The 19,960-nt window shown below is 50.4% G+C and overlaps 5 protein-coding genes across 5 annotated transcripts; 2 read left to right on the top strand and 3 right to left on the bottom strand.

Annotated features, from left to right (window-relative positions):
* Nucleotides 1-63: 63 nt before the first annotated feature.
* Nucleotides 64-1,929, bottom strand: BO88DRAFT_376688 (allantoate permease family MFS transporter; the record flags this gene model as incomplete). The annotated part of the gene is made up of 7 exons (XM_025704370.1): nucleotides 1,742-1,929; nucleotides 1,628-1,672; nucleotides 1,374-1,565; nucleotides 1,154-1,299; nucleotides 1,045-1,104; nucleotides 731-985; nucleotides 64-660 (listed from the first exon to the last, which is right to left on the bottom strand). Exons 1-7 carry the CDS (start codon nucleotides 1,917-1,919, stop codon nucleotides 64-66), a joined length of 1,473 nt encoding a protein of 490 aa, XP_025557071.1. The 5' UTR covers nucleotides 1,920-1,929.
* Nucleotides 1,930-2,626: 697 nt separating this feature from the next.
* On the top strand, nucleotides 2,627-3,240 carry BO88DRAFT_223198 (uncharacterized protein). Its single transcript, XM_025702020.1, has one exon. The coding sequence runs from the start codon at nucleotides 2,734-2,736 to the stop codon at nucleotides 3,082-3,084; it is 351 nt and encodes a 116-aa protein (XP_025557070.1). The 5' UTR covers nucleotides 2,627-2,733; the 3' UTR covers nucleotides 3,085-3,240.
* An 84-nt stretch (nucleotides 3,241-3,324) lies between these two features.
* Nucleotides 3,325-10,460, bottom strand: BO88DRAFT_409370 (bifunctional carbamoylphosphate synthetase/aspartate transcarbamylase). The gene is made up of 3 exons (XM_025707937.1): nucleotides 9,565-10,460; nucleotides 3,508-9,506; nucleotides 3,325-3,453 (listed from the first exon to the last, which is right to left on the bottom strand). Exons 1-3 carry the CDS (start codon nucleotides 10,286-10,288, stop codon nucleotides 3,397-3,399), a joined length of 6,780 nt encoding a protein of 2,259 aa, XP_025557069.1. The 5' UTR covers nucleotides 10,289-10,460; the 3' UTR covers nucleotides 3,325-3,396.
* A 3,275-nt stretch (nucleotides 10,461-13,735) lies between these two features.
* On the top strand, nucleotides 13,736-16,046 carry BO88DRAFT_223177 (uncharacterized protein). Its single transcript, XM_025702019.1, has 3 exons — nucleotides 13,736-14,572; nucleotides 14,625-15,240; nucleotides 15,303-16,046. The coding sequence occupies exons 1-3, from the start codon at nucleotides 13,880-13,882 to the stop codon at nucleotides 15,923-15,925; spliced, it is 1,932 nt and encodes a 643-aa protein (XP_025557068.1). The 5' UTR covers nucleotides 13,736-13,879; the 3' UTR covers nucleotides 15,926-16,046.
* A 2,952-nt stretch (nucleotides 16,047-18,998) lies between these two features.
* BO88DRAFT_420486 (phosphotransferase enzyme family protein) lies at nucleotides 18,999-19,838 on the bottom strand (the record flags this gene model as incomplete). The annotated part of the gene is made up of 1 exon (XM_025708450.1): nucleotides 18,999-19,838. One exon carries the CDS (start codon nucleotides 19,836-19,838, stop codon nucleotides 18,999-19,001), a length of 840 nt encoding a protein of 279 aa, XP_025557067.1.
* Between the last annotated feature and the right edge of the window lie 122 nt (nucleotides 19,839-19,960).

Below are 19,960 nucleotides of genomic sequence, written 5' to 3'. Positions count from 1 at the left end.
GTGCAAGAGAGTCATACCACTATTCTAGCCCTTATACCTCCAAATAACTAGACAGTACTCAGACTACGTCTGAAATATCCATCTAGGATCCCTATCTCCAATAAAGTCCCCCTCAGCATCCCCCACATCCCCCATCAACGCTTCCATCCCCTCCCTCTCCCTCACCTCCGCCTTAACCCTATTCTCCCTCCTCAACACCTCCCACAACACCCCCACAACCACCAAATTGGCCACCAAATACCCCAACGCAAACCCATGACCCAGAAAATACCTCGGACTCGTCTCCGTCCGATACAACTGCGTCCCCAACACAGCGCCCAAATTCCCAATGGAAATTTGCATCGCATTCGCAATACATCTCTTCGTCTGACCGGAGACATTATTCGCCGGCCACGATAAGACGATCGCCACGGCGGGGTAAATCCCCGCTGCAGCGAAGAACGTCCCTAGATAGGATACCCCAGGTCGATGGTCAGTTAGTAGAAGGATATAGCCTATGCATGCTAGTGCCGAAGAACCCAGAATGAAGGGCGCGCGGCGGTGCGTGCGCTCTGATAGGATGGCGACGGTTATGGTTAGAACGAAGGCAACGGCGTAGGGCGGGACGGTAAGGAGTTGGGCTTGCGCGGATGTGTAGCCTAGGGCGGAGATAATTGTTGGCTATAATTTTATATAGATGTGATTGTTAGTGAGTGCTATGTGTTGTGTGTATGGAGGGAAAGTAGCTCACCATGAACAAAGATAGAGTGTAGAGTGGAAGCGACATCGTATGAAATGCTAATCCGTATAACCAGACTTTGATATCTTTGAAGGCGTCGAAGACAGCACTCCAGGTGAATTGCTCGTCGCGGGTAGAGTCGTTATCGTTCTTCAGACGGAATTGGATGAATTGGCGCTCTTCGGGGGTTAGGAATTCGGCTGTTGAGGGGTAGTTGTAGACCCAGAAGTAGGCGCCGATGGACATGAGGACTGTTAGGAGGCCTTCCTTTATTTTTTTACCTTTTCGTTAGTTGGGGTTTGAGGTAGGGGAGGTGGGGATGGTACCAGGATGAAAATCCATCTCCAGCCGCTGTATCCGCCTACGCCTTTCATGTGGGCTATTCCCTGTATTCATCATTAGCTTGGCTAGAATAGAAAGGGATGGGGTACAAACCCATGCTAAAATCCCTCCAAAAGCACCTGCCAACGAAGCAGCACTGAAGAATAAAGCTACGCGGTAGTGTTGCTCGTTGCGTTTATACCACATTGATAGGTAGAAGACGACGCCGGGGAAGAGGCCACTTTCTGCTATGCCGAGGGCTGATTTATCACACTTTTAGCATTGTACATGTTATGATACGGTAGGTTTAGCGGGGAGGGGGGTATGTGTGTACCAGTTCGTGAAGTTAGATATCCCGCATAGTTTTGCACCACGCCCAGAAGCGTCGCCACAACACCCCAGACTAATGTTAATGTGGGGAGCCAGATCCGGGGTGTGGTTTTCTTCAAGACGATGTTGCAGGGTACTTCGAAGAGGACGTAGCCGATGAAGTAGAGGGTTAGGCCGGTGAGGTATTGGTCTCCTGCTGTTGTTTGGTTAGGGTTTATTGCTATGTGATGTGATATGGTAGGGGTGGGTGGTACATACACATGTGGATCTCAGTGGCCATGCCTTCGAGTCGGGCGTTTCCCACTATAAGATTGGAGTATTGGTTAGGTTTGGGGGACTTTTATCGGGTGCAAAGAAAGGGCGAGGGGGTACCATTGCTGCGATCGAGGAACGATAAGAGATATAGGATGGTTAGTGGTGGGAGGAGACGAAAGTCTAGTTTGCGAAGGAGAGCTTTCTCGTTGATGTTGGTGAGGCTGCTTGTGCTGGGGGAGGCGGCCTTTTCGTCGGCCTCTATTGTCTTTTCGGGTGTGGATGCCATGCTGCTCATAGCAGAGGTATGGATTACTGTTCCTGACAGTAACTTGGAACGTTGCAGACAGCGTCAAGTGATTAATATTGCATGACGAGACGGGACCATATAAGGGTTTGCTGGAGTGGTACTCCACGTGGGACAGACATCATGGCGGCCGCGATGAAAGGCATTGTCAGGGACCAGAAGGGTCAATCCTTGCCCGCTATGGAATATTTGCATACACGAGCCGATGCGCAATATGGAGCGGTGATGGCGAGATTGGTGGAGTAATCCACATAGGAGGAAGTAAAGTTAACAAGGTTTGGGGGTGGGGGTAAATAGGTAGATGTTCCTGGTGGTGATGATGGATTGTTTGATGGTAGACCCACTACCTGGATATGATATGTAAGACCTGCATAGTATTGGTGAGAAATTATGTTGCTCTGTAAGTGAAATTCAGACTGCTGATCTTGTATTGAACAGTTGATAGTTATTCTGGGTACACAGTTAAGTGATGAATAAGAGGCGCGAGGTGGTGTATTCTGGAGGAGAAAGCACGCCATCTGCAGCCCGCTCAACGTCATCTGGCTCACTCGGTCGAGAGCTGAGATGCTAAATTATACTATCTGGTTCATCGCTCAGACCAGTTGGCAGCGTTTCTTAAATGCATAATATGAGCATAACTAATTTGCATAGTAATTTATGTAGGAAGTGTGAAGTGTTATGCAAAGGTAACCCTCATTCTTACTAATAATACTTAAAAGTTAGATTTGTCCAGCATAGACTGGAAGTACAAGTATACAAGGTTTAGACTGGAAGTACAAGTATACAAGGTTTAGAAATGGAATGAATGGGAAATAGATGGCATCGAATAATCATCATAATATTGTTGCGAGACATGATCAACATTTCTCGGTGGTATCTTGTTAGTAGTCGTCAGGGGTATCTCTTGTTGTTGTCCATCCCACCCAAAATGTCCCGAAGAATTCAAACGCCAGTCCAGTATTCCCAAAACCCAAAGTCCGTCCATCCAAACCCAATGATAAAAGAAAAGAAACAAGGGGGAAAAGGTAAAAGAAAAGATAACACGCCAAAAAAATCAAAGAAAACGCCAAACACAACAGAAAACACCACACACACACACACACGAAACACACACATAACGAACACGACACACACAACACACAGAACACACACATAACACACACACATCACACACAATACATAATACACACATCACATACATCACACATAACGGGATGATTGTGTTCAAGGAAATTCATCTAATCTATCATGCGGGCATTCTAATCGCCTCGCAGCCTACGCGGTATATGTATAACACTGCTTAACTTTTCGAAAAACACCAGCCAATGCGGAAAAAAAAGGAAGAAAAGCAACACGCAACGTAAATCACACATGATGCTTGGAGGTCGCCATTCAGACCTGTGAAACAACGCCACAGAAATCCTTGGGTTCCCTCAAATCGTAGTACTCGTCAATACCCCGGAATGACCTAAGGCGCCAGAATCAACGCAAGCAGAGCCATACGGCAGTAGAGACCATATCTCATCTGTAGTCCAACATCAGCATCATGTTCAGTCAATGGGGCGGGGGAGAAACTAACCTGGCGGAAGTAGGCCGCCCGCTGGTCGAAGTCAACTTCCTCCGAGATCTCCGCGTTACGGGGCAGAGGGTGCATCACGACCATGTGGCTCTTGGCGTGCTTCAGAAGAGCGTTGTCAATGACGAAGCTGTTCTTCAGACGCTCGTACTGAGCCAGATCGCTGAAGCGCTCCTTCTGCACACGAGTAGAGTACAGAACATCGGAGCGGGCAACGATCTCAGGAGTCAGCTCCTCAGACTCCACAACAAGCTGGCCGGAGGCAATGACTTGCTGGCGGACCTCCTCGGGCAGGGAAAGATCCTTGGGCGCAACCAGCTGGACGCGAACATCGTAGAACTGGAGCAGCTTCAGCAGCGAGTGCACAGTGCGGCCGTAACGCAGGTCACCAGTGAAGGTGATGGTCAGGCCGGTAACGGTGCCGAGCTCTTCACGGATGGTGAAGAGGTCAAGGAACGCCTGAGTGGGGTGCTCAACACTGCCGTTGCCACCGTTGAGGATGGGGACGGGAGAGAACTTGGCCGCGGTCTCGGCGCTGCTGGGATCGGGGTGACGCAGAACAACGGCATCTCCGTAGCAGCCGAGAGTGCGGACGGTATCCTGCAGGGTCTCACCCTTCTTGGTCGAGGAGTGCTCGGTGGAGATGGCAATGGTGCGGCCTCCCAGACGCTGCATGGCAGCATCGAAAGAAGCGGACGTCCGGGTGGAAGGCTCATAGAAGAGAGTGCACAGAACACGGCCCTTCAGGATATCAAGCACACCCTGGCGCTGGACTCCCAGGCGCATCTCCTGGGCCACAGTGAAGAGCAGGTGCAGATCAGCCCGAGTGAACTGGTTAACGGACAGCACGTGCTTCTGTCTGAAGGTGGACCGAGAGAGCATCTCAAGAAGAGAGGAAGACACCTGGGGAACGGGGGTGTACAGAGGAGGTCCAAGCTCTCCGACAGCAGGGGCCTGCTCAGCAAGCTTGCGGCCAGGGCGGAGAGGAGTTCCAGAGAAGGACAGTCTGCGGTCGAGAGAGCTCTCGGGGCGAGCATGCACCATAGGGGACATGGCCTTCACGGAAGGAGAGGCGGGCACAATCCGGTGGGTGGACATGTCGGTTCCAGTGGAAGCATCGGAGATGATTTCACCGTCAAGGCAAGAGGTCTTACCCTGGAAAACAACACGCTGCACAGACCCTCTAACGTTCTTGCCGTTGAAAGGAGACCAAGCACCCTGGGGTGCCTGGAACAGGTACGGCCGGTCAACCTCAATCTCGACGGAGCTGTCGGCCTGGTCGTGAAGCTCGAAGATCTTCTTGGGGTTCTCGTAGAGACGAGAGACAATGTCCTCAACAGTCAGGCGACCCTCCGAGACGGCAGTGAACAAGAGCGGCAGAGTCTCGGCGATACCGGCGACTGGAGAGCTCTTCTCACCAGCAACCTGGTAAGGGATGCTGCCGACAGAGAAGACATCGATGGTGCTCAGGTGCTCCCACAAGGCCTTCTGGTCCTCAACCGAGGGCAGTGAGCTGCACTCGGGGAAGTCATCCTTCGTAAGGAACAGACTGTAGACGGAAACATCGCAAGTCACCTTAAGACCCTTCTCTTTGCTGAGAGCAATGAGACTGATGTCCTCCTTGGACGACACACTCATGACGTGAATGTTGCGGCTGTGGAGGCTAGCCAACAGCAAGACGGAGGCCAGGTCAGTAGACTTGGCATCGGTGATGATAGGCTTGCTGGACGGCCAGTTACCGAAGTGGTTGGTGACCGTAGCAACCTTGCTGATGTTGCCAGACAGGTGGTTGAAGGGGATGAAGAGCGAGCCCACGTCTCCCGTCACTTGTCCGATCTGGTCGGCGTTGTCAGCAGTGGCCACAACAGAGAAGTTGAAGTCGCAGAAAGAGGACTTCTCAGCATTCTGTTGGGCAATCTTCAGGGCACGAGCATCGGTGACCGAAGCGTCAACACCAACGGGCATCACGCGAACCATGCTGAAACCAGCGGCAATAGATGCCTTAGTCATGGCCTGGAAGTCAGGGGAGCCAGGAACCATCAGGTTGGGCACGAAAGCAGCGACGTTGATCAAGCCGGGCAGGATGATAGTGCGGTGGCTGGTCTGGTAGTCAATGGTCTGCACGTTGAGAGCAAAGTGGCGAGCAATGGCCTCAATGAGGATCTTGGCGTTCTTGACGTTGGTGACCAGAGGAGTCTGGTAGTCAACAGCCATACGACGAGTGCGGTAACCCTTACTCATGTAGTTGGCAGGACGTCTGAACCGGTTGTTGGACGGCAAGTTGATGTACAAGTCAATCAGGTTGTTGGCCAAGTGCTGAGTGAGCGAGTACTCGGACTTAATGTCCTCCTCCTCTCCCGGAAGGATCTCGAGATACTTGACGGGAACGCCGTTCTCCTTCAGGAAATCAGCAGTACCGGAGGTGGCGAAGAGGTTGAACCCAATCTGGTGCAGCTTGCGGATCGAGGGCAGCATCTCCATCTTCTCCTTGTAGGAACCGATAGAGAACAGCACGTTACGCTTGGGAAGGCGGAAACCGGTGGAGATCAAGGCCTTGAGGTAGGCTTCGTACTTGTCACGACCGAAAGATGCGACTTCTCCAGTGGAGGCCATCTCGACACCCAGGACGGGATCGGCACCCGAGAGACGAGAGAAGGAGAACTGGGGCACCTTCACACCGACGTAGTCCTTAGGGATGGAAACAGGGGGATATTCAGCGAAGGGAGCGCCGATCATCGCCTTAGTAGCCATCTCAATGAGATCAACGCCCATAACCTTCGAGACGAAGGGGAAAGAGCGAGAAGCTCTGACGTTACACTCGATGACCTTGATGTCGTTGTCCTTGGCGATGAACTGGATGTTGTAAGGACCAGTGACGTTCAGAGCGTTTCCGATCTTCCGGGTAGCCTCCTCAATGCGGCGAACGGTCTCGGGATCCAGGTCCTGCGGGGGCAGGATCAAGGTGGCATCACCAGAGTGGACACCGGCGTTCTCAACGTGTTCAGAGATGAAGTGTCCAACCATGACACCGTTGCGAGCCACAGCATCCATCTCAATCTCCTTGGCGTTCTCAATGTACTTGGTAATAACCACAGGGTGCTCACGGGAGACCTCAGCAGCCTGGTTGAGGTAGCTGGCCAAGTCGTGCTCAGAGTAGACAGTGTTCATGGCAGCTCCGGAAAGCACGTAAGAAGGTCTGACAAGCACAGGGTAGCCGACCTTGTTACAGAATTCGGTAGCCTCCTCAGTGCTAGTAAGCTCCTTCCAAGCCGGCTGGTCAACTCCGATACGGTCAAGCATGCGGGAGAACTTGTAACGGTTCTCAGCACCATCGATCATCTCGGGTGAGGTACCAAGGATGCGAACGTTCAAGCGGTGCAGGGGCAGAGCAATGTTGTTGGGAGTCTGACCACCCATGGAGATAATCACACCGCTAGAGGACTCCAACTGGTAGATGTCAAGGACGGTCTCCAAGTTGATGTTCTCGAAGTACAACCGGTCAGCCTCATCATAGTCGGTACTGACAGTCTCCGGGTTGTAGTTGACCATGACCGTCTTGTGGCCCTGTTCACGAAGGGTACGGATAGCCCGCACGGAACACCAATCGAACTCGACGGATGAACCAATGCGGTAAACACCAGATCCGAGAACCATGATACCCTTGTCCTCAAAGTTGACATCGTGCTCAGAGGCGTTGTATGTGAGGTACAAGTAGTTGGTGACCGAGGGGAACTCAGCAGCAACCGTATCGATCTGCTTCACAATGGGAATGATACCAGACTCGACACGCAGACGTCTGATAGCCAGCTCGTTGGAGCTGAGGAACTTGGCAAGCTGACGATCCGAGAAACCAAGCTGCTTGGCCTGGCGGATGAGGGGCCTGGGCACACTGGTGGCATTGTATTGGGTCATGAGCTTGCTGAAGTCGCTAAGACCCTTAAGTCTGCTCAGGAACCACTTGTCGATCTGGGTAAGCTTCCAGATATCGTCGACGCTGTAGCCAGTAGCCATGGCGTTGGCAATGGCAAACAGACGCTGGTCAGAGGGAGTCTGCAGTTCGCCCTTAATGGACATGAGGGCATTGGTCTCGTTGAATCCAAGGTTGTGGAAGTCGACGGAGCGGATAGCCTTCTGAATAGCTTCCTCGAAAGTACGTCCGATAGCCATGACCTCACCAACACTCTTCATGGAAGAACCGAGCTGGGTGGAGACACGGGTGAACTTCTTGAGATCCCAACGGGGAATCTTCACGACACAGTAGTCAAGGGAAGGCTCGAAGCAAGCGCAAGTGACCTTGGTGACCGAGTTCTTGATCTCGTTCAAGGGGATACCCAGACCAAGCTTGGCAGCGATGAAGGCAAGAGGGTAACCAGTGGCCTTGGAAGCAAGAGCAGAGGATCTGGACAAACGAGCATTGACTTCGATAATGCAGTACTCCTTGGAGAAGGGGTTCAGCGCATACTGAATGTTACACTCTCCGACAACACCAAGGTGGCGAATGACGTTGACGGCAGTTGTACGCAGCATGTTGTAGTCTTCGTCAGAAAGAGTCTGGGAAGGAGCGACAACGATAGAGTCACCGGTATGAATACCGAGAGGGTCGAAGTTCTCCATGTTACAGACAGTGATGCAGTTGTCCCTGGCATCACGGACGACTTCGTACTCGATTTCCTTCCATCCCTTCATACTGCGCTCAATCAGCACCTGAGGACTGGCAGCGAAAGCCTTGACGCAGAGCTCCCTCAGTTCATCCATGTTATCGGCGAAACCACTGCCAAGACCTCCAAGGGCGTAGGCAGCACGGACGATAACGGGGAAGCCGATGCTTTCAACGACTCCCATGGCCTCTTCCAAGTTGGAGGCAGATGCAGACTTGGCACACTTCTCATTGATGGAGTCCATGCTGCGAGCAAACAGCTCACGATCTTCGGTGGTAATGATAGTATCAATAGGGGTACCGAGGACCTTGACACCGAGGGACTCGAACTCATCCTTGAGCTGGATACCGACCTGCAGAGCGGTCTGGCCACCGAAGGTACAGTAGATGGCATCAGGGCGCTCATGCTTGATCACCTTGCGAACAAAGTCGGCGTTCACAGGAAGGAAGTAGACCTTGTCAGCCAAACCCTTGGAGGTCTGGATAGTGGCAATGTTGGGGTTGATCAAGACGGTGTAGATGCCTTCCTCCTTCAGGGCCTTGATGGCCTGACTACCGGAGTAGTCAAACTCACCAGCCTGGCCAATGCTCAGACCACCACTACCCAAGATCAGGACCTTCTTCACGGAAACGCGAGGAGCGATTCTGATGTTCTCCTCCTTGGCGCCACCAGGGAAAGAGACAGGCTTCTGAAGAGCGTCCGAGGAAGCCATGGTGTCCTTGATGCTGTTGATGAAGACGTCGAACAGGTATTCGGTATCTCTGGGACCAGGGGTGCTTTCAGGGTGGAACTGGACACTGAAGAAGGGCCGGCTAACGTGACGGATACCCTCGTTACTACCGTCGTTGGCGTTAACGAAGAGCTCCTCCCAGCCCTCGGGGAGGCTGTTGGAGTCCACGGCATAACCGTGGTTCTGGGAAGTGATGTGGCACTTTCCGCTGAGCATGCTAGTGCAGGGAATGTTGTGACCACGGTTACCGAACTTCATCTTCAAAGTCTGGGCGCCGACGGAGCGAGCGATCAGCTGGTGACCCAAGCAAATACCGAAGACGGGAGTCCGGGCCTCCTTCAAGGTCTTGCTGAGGTTGTTGACGGTGGTGGCAAGGGTAGCCGGGTCACCGGGACCGTTCGAGACGAACAGACCGTCATAGTCCTTTCCAGCAAGAGTAGGGAAGTCATAATCCCAGGGAACGACGAGAACCTCAACACCGCGGGCAAGCAAGCAGCGCAGCTGGTTGAACTTCAGACCCACGTCCAAGCAGAGGACACGCACCGGGCGACCGGAGGGGTGTTTGAGGGCGACGTTCTCGGGAGGCGAGAAAAGTTTGGGTTCCTTGATCGAAACTGTCATATACAAGTCAGAAATGATCATTCTCGCCTGAGTTGTGAGTCGAATGCCTACCTTCGGCGACCAGGTTCTTCTTGTTGGGGTCAACCCATTCGATCTGTTCGAAGAAAGGCTTCCAGCTGTCCTTCTCCGTGGGGATAACAGTGGCGTCGCTGACAGTCTCAGACTTCTGGAGCAGCAGACGACCCAGCATGCTACCCTTTTGACGGATGCGCTTGGTGAGAGCACGGGTATCGACACCATGGACGGCAGGAACACCTTGCTCCTTCAGCCACTGGCCAAGGGAGGATTGAGCAAGGAAGTGGGAGTATTCCTCTCCGGCGTAAGTAGCAACGACCAGACCCGCGATGTGAATCTGGGTGGACTCGAAGTACTTGGGAAGAGTCTTCAACAACTCATCCATGGTCTCCCGGGAGGGGACACCATAGTTACCGACGAGGGGGAAGGTAACGACGAGGATTTGGCCCCGATACGAGGGATCCGTGATGGACTCTGGGTATCCCACCATACCGGTTTGGAAGACCAATTCACCGGCGATACTCTTCTCGGCACCAAAGCTGTAGCCCTGGTAGACGGTGCCGTCCTCAAGCTCGACGGCGACCATCCTCCCATTGCTGCCCCGGTAGGGAGCCGAAGCGGGAGGGATCACGGCCCCATTGTGAGCTTCCATCGGGGGAAGCGGCTGCAATTCCTTGTTGATCTGGTTGTAGGCCACTGCGCCTCCAGAGAGAGGGGAGGAGGGGAGGGCAGCCTCCTCGTGACCAGCGGACTGCGGCATTCTGGGTGGTGACTGTGTATGTGGGGGGAGGGGAAAAAGGTCCTCTCGGGGACTGTATGACTGGGGGGTATTCTCTCTACCGTAGCATCAGCAGCCTCCAAGACCCTTTTGAGAAAGATGCAAGAGGGGAGGGGGTAGAGTGATTCTGCTGCTTCTGCACGGGAGGAGGAAGAATATAGGAAAGAGAGAGGAGAGGAGGAGAAAGAAGAATTCTCAAGAATAAAATTTTGTGTACGGCGGGCTTAATGGAGCTCTCTCATTGGGCTGTTGAACTCACCGATCCGGGGATCATGGGCCTTTCTGCTGGCCCTGACCGCCTCTAAAGAAAATTTTTCTCGACATTTTTTGGGGATTTTGAGGGGGTTGAGCACTGGGAGCCTTCGTTTGCTTTCTTTCCATTGCTAATTATGGAGTCTAAGCAATTCCTGTCCGCAATCCGGAGCCAGTCAAGTCCCATCCCCCTCCTCCCCTTCCCTTCCCCGAGTTCCAATTGCTGCATTGACTAATCCGTCACAGCGTGAATGGCATTTTTCCTTGACATCTAATTTACTACTGATATTTCAAATTGAGGGACTGATTTTAATCAGTATGCAATTCATACCCATCTGACGACTCATTCTTAATACGGAGTACATCCCCTGACGAGGATTAGACGGGACAACAGCCACCAATGTGTAACCGAGTGAGGTCATCGCAAGCAGAAAGCTCTTTTCTAGGTTAGTCTCGTATTAGGATTGCAGTTCGGTGGAGGGGGTTGCAGAGAGCGGTTCTGCCGCACACACAGACCTTCCTGCCTGTTAGTGCCACCAGCCCCAAAAAAAACTGCCGAGATGGCCCATCTCCGTCACAGTCAATTGGTTCTTTGGGGGAAAGTTCGCCACACGGATCGACCACGCTTGCAGCCTGTGGCCACTGCAGGCGGTGAGCGCTAGTATCCTACCCGGTTTCTCTGCCTTGGCTTTTGGTTCTGGATCCGGTCCGATGCCTGGCTTCACTTCCCTCCAATCATCGGCCCGATTGGCGCTTTCAGGAAACTCAATGCCAACCCGTTATCGGAAAGTGTACTTTTTTCGGCCTTTCGGTGGGATGCCGTTGGTTGAGTACCTTCTGGAACAAAGAATTTAGCATCTTACAGCTGCTGCGTTGAATCTTTTTCTTTTCCGCTGTATAGTACTCCGTAGACTTTACATATGCAGTATCTGCTTGAGCTCCTTGTTTTAATTTACCTTGAAATCCCCGCATCATGTGGCTATTCCGTTCCCGCATTGTTGGCGGTTTTTGGACGGGTTCCTTGCATTAATGAACAAGTTGACAACCTAACCATCTATCTACCATGTAGAATATTCAATGTCGTCTCATCCATTCTCTCATTATGTGATATTCTATCCAAACTAAAATGAGGTACCATAAATATTTTGTGTGGTCCGCAATTGCATTAAGCACGGAGAAAATGAAGACATATCATTATATATATTTGCACACCGCTTAAATATAGTATCTTCCATTTACCTTTAAATCCATGTCTCAGCCCTATCGGAATTTCTAGGACACATACCTCCGCTTCTGTGGATATATGAAATACGGATTATTATGATGCTAGCATTTGCTCTCGACTTGTGACTACTCGGCCCATTTTGCATTCTATTTGTGTCCTGCAGCATTCGGATCAAGCACATGAATATTCAATGTCAAGGTACGTGGCTGGGAGTTCTCCACGTTCATTTGATTAAAGTGCGCACACTGTGTCAATCACCAGACTCCCTGCTTGATGTCCAACATTCTACGCAAAGCGGCAAGGTGTGGCAGCGTCTCTTTAATAGAAGCGCCGCCCTTCCCCAACCTCCTTGAAGTAGCTGCAGATTCACACTAAGGCTCTAAACAGACTGTAAACAGTTTCCTCGGGCGAGATTCTTCGATCTTCCCTTGATTCGCAAATTCGCGCCTTGGCCATGGCTAAGAATAGCTTGTAATGTCACTCCTCGTGCTCCGTCCGAGAGATTAACGTGTCATATGTCGTTTACTGCCGCGTGATGACTGACGCGTGGGTCTTGAGCACGGTGGCTCGAACATTTAGACATATCCCGATGGCTCTACTGGAAGCTGCCGCATAATCTAAGACTTCATGCCCCGCGTTCCCGACAAGCCCTTCTGCCTTTCGCCGGGACGCTAAACACTTCATTTGGTGGCTGCCCATGGTTAACAGAGATGGTAAGACATTTACGACGAATCCGAGGAGCTGGTGATGCAACAGCTTACCTCACGGCGCAATCCACTTTGCATATTATGCTAGTTTCTGAAATTCTTTGCCGCCTTGATCGAGGTTTTGGGCATTACGAATATTGTTGGGGTAGACTCTTATCTTGGTCTGGGGTCGAGATCTTCGAGATTCCTGCATCAATACTAAGACTCGTCTTATCGGCTGAGATAAGTCCTCTGTTACATGCCCAGAATTCACCAGTTGCTACTGGTGCCTCTGGAAAGTCGGCATTGACTTGAAGGCAAGGTATCAAAACAATGAGCAATGGGGAGAAAGAATAACTTCCGCGAGGATCCAGACTTCGCAAAAGATTCGCGATTTCTCCCTGAATGAGTCGGAATTGGGTCAGATTGAGAATGGAGCCTACATGTCTGTATCGGCCTCCATCTCGGTTATTATTTGACTAAGGTGAGAGTGGCAATCTGAGATTAATCACATCTTACCAACTCATAGCCTCTAAGGTCTGCTGTTCCAACGATCTTCGAGGTTCTTCGCGAAAGGAATAGTGGCGAAGAAAAGACCTATAAATCAGGCTACTTGCGAAGTACAGTACACGTCGGCATAAGTGAGCGACAGCCTGCGACCGTAGGCTTTGGAAGTCAAGGCTGTCATCTTGTTCAGCAGTTGAAAGTGCTTCTTATCTGATGGTATTAGCATCTGGAGGAAGTATAGTTCATCTGGCCATGATGTATAGCGTCTTATTGAACCGTAAATTGCTTGGTCAAAGGTGATGAGTAGGCACGTCGAGAAACATGTCCGAATTGTTCTAACCTATCTCTATAGATTGCACAGGAGTGGAATTTGGCTCTCGTTCCTTGAGTGACAGCTGTTCGCGCCCCTCTTGAGCACAGATCCGCGATCGGGCACAAACTACGGGCGGATGATCCCCGGGGAGTGGGGCTGGACACGACGATGCCTAGTACTACTGATACTGGCACTTTGCCCTTCCTTCCCTTACGATTTCCGAGTACTCCGTGCAGCAAATTTGGACATATACACTGGACATCATGAAAAGGGTTGCGTTGGCTGAACTGGATTAACAGCATGTTCGAGGACGATTTGACAACTCCTGTCCCTCGTCAACTCCGATTTTGGGCCAACAAACATTTAGCGCCATGGACGGCTCCGCAGCTGCAAACCTCTCGCCTTGTCAATCTGATTGGGTCTCTGGGCTGCATGAGCTGAGCTCGCCTGCGACCTGGCTAACACTAACTAGCAGGCAGGACTCCTTTTCCTCTTTATCTGCGTTCTTTTCGCTTCACCATGGTCTACGTGATTTGAGCCAAACGATCTTAGCCAGCTGAGTCTCCTTGCCAAACAAGCCGTCACGCTACATGACCCTTTCTCCTATGGGACTCTTAAACTGTTTCAAGATCTTTACATCGAAAAGGGGAAGGTCGACAGCGGAAGGAGTGAAGGACAGTCCTACTGGAGGACCTTCTTCCTCTGCTACCGCGCCAGCCACCTTCCCTAATGCCCATCCCGTACCGAGACCTTGCAAGATTTCGTCAAGTCCCCAGATTCCGAGACTTACCTCCGAGTCTCTATCAAATGATGATGACAAGAAGACCAACCCCAATGACTCTGACAGCCTTACACTGACGGCGAAGAAGGATGCGGGAGCGAACGACGCGTCTTACGAGAAAGAGGAATCGCTTCCGCCGACGGTCCCCGCCGATAAATCCCCTGAAGACTTGTGGCAAAAGAGCTTTGAGGCCCTGCTAACAGAGGAGCAAGAAAAGCTCAAAGAGCTCATGGTGACACCGGCCGAGATCTGGTCAAATGAGGAGCCAACATCATCTACCTTTACTGGTACAGATGTTCGGACAATAATCGAGATGACTCGGGAAAGGCAGAGGCAATGGAATGATCGAACCTTTAAATTCAAGATCCATGGTCACACGATCGTCCCTCGAAAGTACACAGGGAGTGTTATTGATTGTCTTACTACAGTTGGGGACATCGGCGTTCAATTTCTGCCCCAGCCCGCGAGCATAGTCTGGCCCTTGGTTAAAGGTATTCTGCAGGTATGTTTCAAACACAATTTGTCTGGCAGTGAACCTTGGCTGATGTATTTAGGTGCCGACCAACGCAGACGCGGAAACCGCAGCTGCAGCCATGACAGCAGATATCCTCATCCGGAATATCAGCTGCGGAAGTGCATACGAGGAGATCTATCGTGGGAAGGTGGTCCTCGGGCGATGGGAATTGCTCCGGTCCGCTCTCTTCAATCTCTATGTTGCAGCATTGAAGCTTCTCATCTTCGCTTCGGAGCGTTTCAAAGAGGGTACTGCCTCTCACCTGATTGGAGCCTTTTTGAGCCCCCAGAAAGGGCAGAATCAAGTTACAGATCTGAAGTCGCGTTATTCCGAGCTGCTTGAAATTGTCCAATATTGTCAGAATGAGATAACTGGCCAAATGAGTGAGAATGTTAATGATATTCTCAAAGCACTAGAGAAGTTCCGTGGATTTGATTCATTCGTCGTGGAAAGCTTCGATACCCTCTTTGAGCGAATGGATGAACAACGAGTGTCAGAAATTCTCAACTGGCTTTCGCCCCACAAGCCATTTGACCGCCATAATCCCAAGAAGAAAGATCGAGCGGCCGATACATGCCAGTGGATTCTTCATAATCCAATATTCGAAGATTGGGAGCGGAGCATTTCACCAGAGGTTATCTGGTTGCAAGGGTCCAGTAAGTCTTTCATTTCGAAGAGAAAATGAGAAGTGAATCGATTGAATTGACTATAACCACAGTTGGCACTGGTAAAAGCTTTTTGACGTCTATGGTCATTGATCATCTTTTGAAAACCCAAGAGCCTACTGAGGGACTGGCCTTCTACTACTGTGAACGTAGAGGACAGAGCTTTCAAATATCAGATGATGTGATCAGGAGCCTTTTGCGCCAATTGGCATGCCCACCCGAAAAAGAGTTCCCTAATAGAAATATTAACAAAGATCTTCAGAGTCTCTTTGCCAGGATGAAAGATCAGGAGACCGAACTAGATATCGATACCTGCAAAGAGTACCTGCATCAGTCAGTGAATTGGTATAGCCGAATCACGGTTGTCCTTGATGCTCTTGATGAATGTGACAAGAGCTCAAGACACAAGCTTTTCGAGGAAATTATCGATTTCTTTTCGACTCAATCGAGGCATTCAATTAGGATATTTGTTTCTGCTCGTCCGGAGCCTGATATTATGGCCTGCTTTGAAAAATTTCCCGTTATTGCTACCGAAAATCCGGGTGTCCGAAAGGATATCAAAAGCTTCATAAGAAACAAAATCACCTACCTTTGGGACGATCCGTCGACGAGTATCTCAAAGGAAGTTCAAACAGAGACGATCGATACACTCACAGAGAAAAGCAACGGAATGTAAGCTTCGCTTTTGTATCCAAGCTAACCGTGCCTCCTCGGACGGGCAAATACTGATCCACGAAACAGGTTCCAGTGGGTGAATTTGCAAATTGAACAACTCAAGGACTGTAATATTGACAGTGCTGTTCGCGAACGCCTTGCAATAATGCCGAAGGACTATCAGATGCCTATAACGAAATTTATGCCCGGATATCCAGAGTGCATTCCCAGAAACAGCTCGTGGATTGTGCTTTCAAGTGGGTGATGTGTTCATACACGCCTGTTCGTCCAGAGTTCATTGTGACAGCTGTTCGATTCCTCGGAGACCGCAATGCGCCCAAAGAAGAACTTGACATCAATACACTACTAGGTCTCTGTCAAAATTTGCTTGTAATCGACGAGTCCACAGGCTATCTGAGATTTCCACATGCTTCTGTAGTGGAATTCATCGAGAAAGAATTGTGGGACACGCGAGCGGCGGACTGTTATGCTGTCAAGGCTTGCCTGCAGTCTCTTATGGTCGCGCATGGTGAAGCGGAAGATGATACAACCTACACCACCGAAAGAACAGCCAGGGCACTTGTAGCCGCTGATGATCAGGTATCAACTGATGACCAGGTGTCAACCGATGATTCTAGTACACACCTCACGAACCACTTCCATATGTATTGTCGGTATCATTGGATGCACCATGCTCAACGCTATGAGACCATGGTGTCAAATCCGGAAAACTTTGATAATGGGCTTATCTCATTGCTCAAAAGATTTCTGAATTCACCAACACAAAGCGGACCTTTCTTTCAAAGGTGGTACCGTGACGCTGTGAAGAGCAACCTATTTGCCTATTATCCGATATTGCACGAATTCATATATGAGGGCAGGTTTCAGAGAACCTACAAGGTAATCTCAGGAGACCTCTCCCCGCCGACTCTTCCAATACTTGCTATGTGCTCATTTGGGCTCGATGCAATACTCCTTGACTGGTGGAAAAGTGCTGAAGCACTGTACAACACTGTCAGAAATTCAAACGATGACAGTCTTCTGATTTTAGCGGTGAAGACTAATCATCTCCCGATTTGTCAGAGGCTTGTGGAAAATGGTGCTTCTATTGAGTACGAGGGTAATGCAGGCAATGCCCTATGCTTAGCGGCGGAATATGGTCATAGGGATATTGTGGAACTCCTGGTTCAGAACAAAGCCTCTGTTAATCACGTTAGTCGCTGCCACGGAACTGCTCTGACAGCTGCTGTCTATTATGACCACCTCGATATAGCACGACTATTAATAGAGAAAGGGGCAGGGGTAGGTATCAATCTCTCTGGAGAATCCGGTGGAACCCCGCTGGGGGCTGCAATTATGCAAGATAGTCTTGAAGCCATTCAGTTCCTGCTTGACAAAGGGGCTGATATCAACCAGCTTGGAGACTACCATAGAACCTCTCTTACTGCTGCTGCCTTCTATGGTAATATTGAAGCGGTCCGGCTACTACTGGACAAAGGGGCGGATGTTAATCAACTCGGGGGAGACAGGTTGGGAAGTCCTCTCGCAGCTGCAGCATACATGGGTAACCTTGAAATAATGCAACTTCTAATTGAGAATGGAGCGATTATAAATTTACCGGGAGGGTCCTTTGGATGCCCTCTTGCCGCTGCTGCGGCTCTTAGTGAGACCAAGGCTGCCAGGCTTCTGCTGGACAAGGGTGCAAACGTCAATTTGGTGCTTCCAGGAAGTTATGGAAGCGCCCTTGCAGTTGCTGCATCCCATAAAAATCCTGAGTTTGCTCAGTTCCTGATCGAACATGGAGCGGATATCAATATGACGCTCCCGGGCCACTGCGGAAGTGCCCTTGTTACGGCCGCATTTTGGGGCGTTTTCGATATGGTCCAGCTTTTAGTAGATAAAGGCGCGATGGTGAATCTGCCTCTCGAGAATGGGCTCGTGGGAAGTGAACTTGCTGGTGCTGCCTGGGCAGGAAATGTCGAAATCATGGAGTACCTTATCAGCAAAGGAGCAACAATTGATAGGGCTCTCCCGGGATTCTTCGGAAGTGCCCTGGCCGCTGCAGCATACGGAGCAGAACCTGATTGCGTCCGATTTCTATTTCTGATCGACAATGGCGCAAGTGTCCCTCTTCAACTCGAGACTGGATCACTGGGAAGTGCGCTTGCGGCAGCAGCCGCAGCAGGAAGCATTGAGATTGTTATGTTTCTCATAGAAAAGGGAGCTGATGTCAACCAGGTCTTGGTAACTGGGAAGCACAAAACCGCATTGAGTGCAGCTTCACATTGGGGCCAGATTGAATGTGTGAAGGCTCTACTTGATGCTGGAGCCATTGTGGACCTTGTTTTAGATGATTTCAGTCTCGAGAACCCCGTCGAAAAACCTCTGAATAAGGTCAATAGATATTCTGCGGAGGAAGTAGAGGATTTATTGTATTCATTTCCGTGGGGGAAAAGAAAGGAATCTCAAATGGCGGATGATAAGCAAGAGGTAATGAGCATCCTGAAGAACCACGCCAAGACACATTCTTAGCAAGGCGCGTTTGACTTGATGGGATGCATCGACTGTGGGGGTGGAATCCTGCCTACGACCAAGCTGTATCTAGAGTACAGTAATCTTCTCACATGGTGCATCTAGAGCTATATTGAAGATGTAGCTGCCCATGCAGTGCCATTCAGTAGTCCGTAATTTGAGTGCAGTTCAGACCTAACCCACACAAGTTGTTCCAGCTAAGGCTTGGCTTTGGTCCTGAAATAATCTCAGAACATCCCAAAGATTTTTGTATGCCCTGTAGTGCCGCTGTGAGCGCAGCTATTCTCCGAGCGAGTAACTTGAAAGCAACTGCATGCCATAGGCAAGAGATAAGCACTGCACTATACAAAGACTTGCAGGTAAACTCGAACTCAAACTGTGTGTCTAGATCAATATACCATATTTCTGTCTGCGATCAATTGTCACCTCTTGTCTTAATCATTGAGTTCATAGAGTCCTACTTAATCCTCAGTCCTCCCAATTTATAGTACTACAACTCTACGCACCATTAGTGTCATCATATCCTAAAACCAACAAGCCTGTCAATTCCAACCCTTCCCAGCCTAGTAAAACACCGCAGCATAAACCACCTGCATCATAAGAAACTCCAACGAATACTGCTCCAATATATCAGGCACAAGATCGAGCCAAGCAGGTTTAAACCTGCAGGCGATCGTCGCATTGCAGAATTCCCAGTACTCCGGGAACCACCCAGCACCCTCCCAATCCAGTAAAGTAATCTTGAACTCCGGACATCCGTCACGAACTCCGAGCCTCTCGACCATGATATTCTTCGGCTGAAGGTCACCGTGAGTGAAAACCGGACGGTGACCGGTCAGAGTCCGTTCAATCATAGGTCGCAATAATAAAATGTACTGTTCTGATTCTATTTGGCGGAATCTTTCGATGATGGCAGAATTAAAGACCTCTTGGCTTGTGAAGGGGCCAGAGATTTTCGGATCATCATTGACAGTCCAGAATACTCCATCAAGGTAGGGTTGGCGGTTCACCATACCGAAGTAATCTGGCGATGGTATTCTCCGTAGCTTTGTGATTGCGTCCTTGATTAACTTGCATATCGTGGCCTTTTCGCTCGGATTCACAGATGGCAGCAGTGCTTCGAGGGTGTCGCCAGGGACATGGTCCATGATGATATAGGTTTTCTTAGTGTCCGGGTCCTTGAAAGCTGCATGAACTTTTGGACTTGGGATTTGGTTGTCTTCGAGAAGCTTCATGGTTTCAGCCTCAATGAGCGGTACGCCGTAGCCTGATTTTACTGCGAAGCGCTCCCCCACGCGGAAAACTTGGTCGTATGCATCGGACATGCTTAGGCGCTCTGTTGCAGCTTCGATCTCGGGGACGGTTGGTAGGCGGAGGGTCTCAAAGGCTGTTTCATTTGACATGTTTGACTACTTGTACTCTGTGGTATATTGAGCTTTTAAGGATACAGGTTTATGGCACAGGGGCAGGTGTAAGCAAAGGATGGTCGGCGTTCTGTTTATGTTGAGTTTGTGGTGAACAGCTA

Source organism: Aspergillus vadensis (assembly GCF_003184925.1).
Source record: "Aspergillus vadensis CBS 113365 unplaced genomic scaffold BO88scaffold_44, whole genome shotgun sequence".
NCBI classification, from domain to species: Eukaryota; Fungi; Ascomycota; class Eurotiomycetes; order Eurotiales; family Aspergillaceae; genus Aspergillus; species Aspergillus vadensis.
Note: the sequence above shows the minus strand (reverse complement) of the source record. Positions and strands in the feature narration are given on the sequence as shown.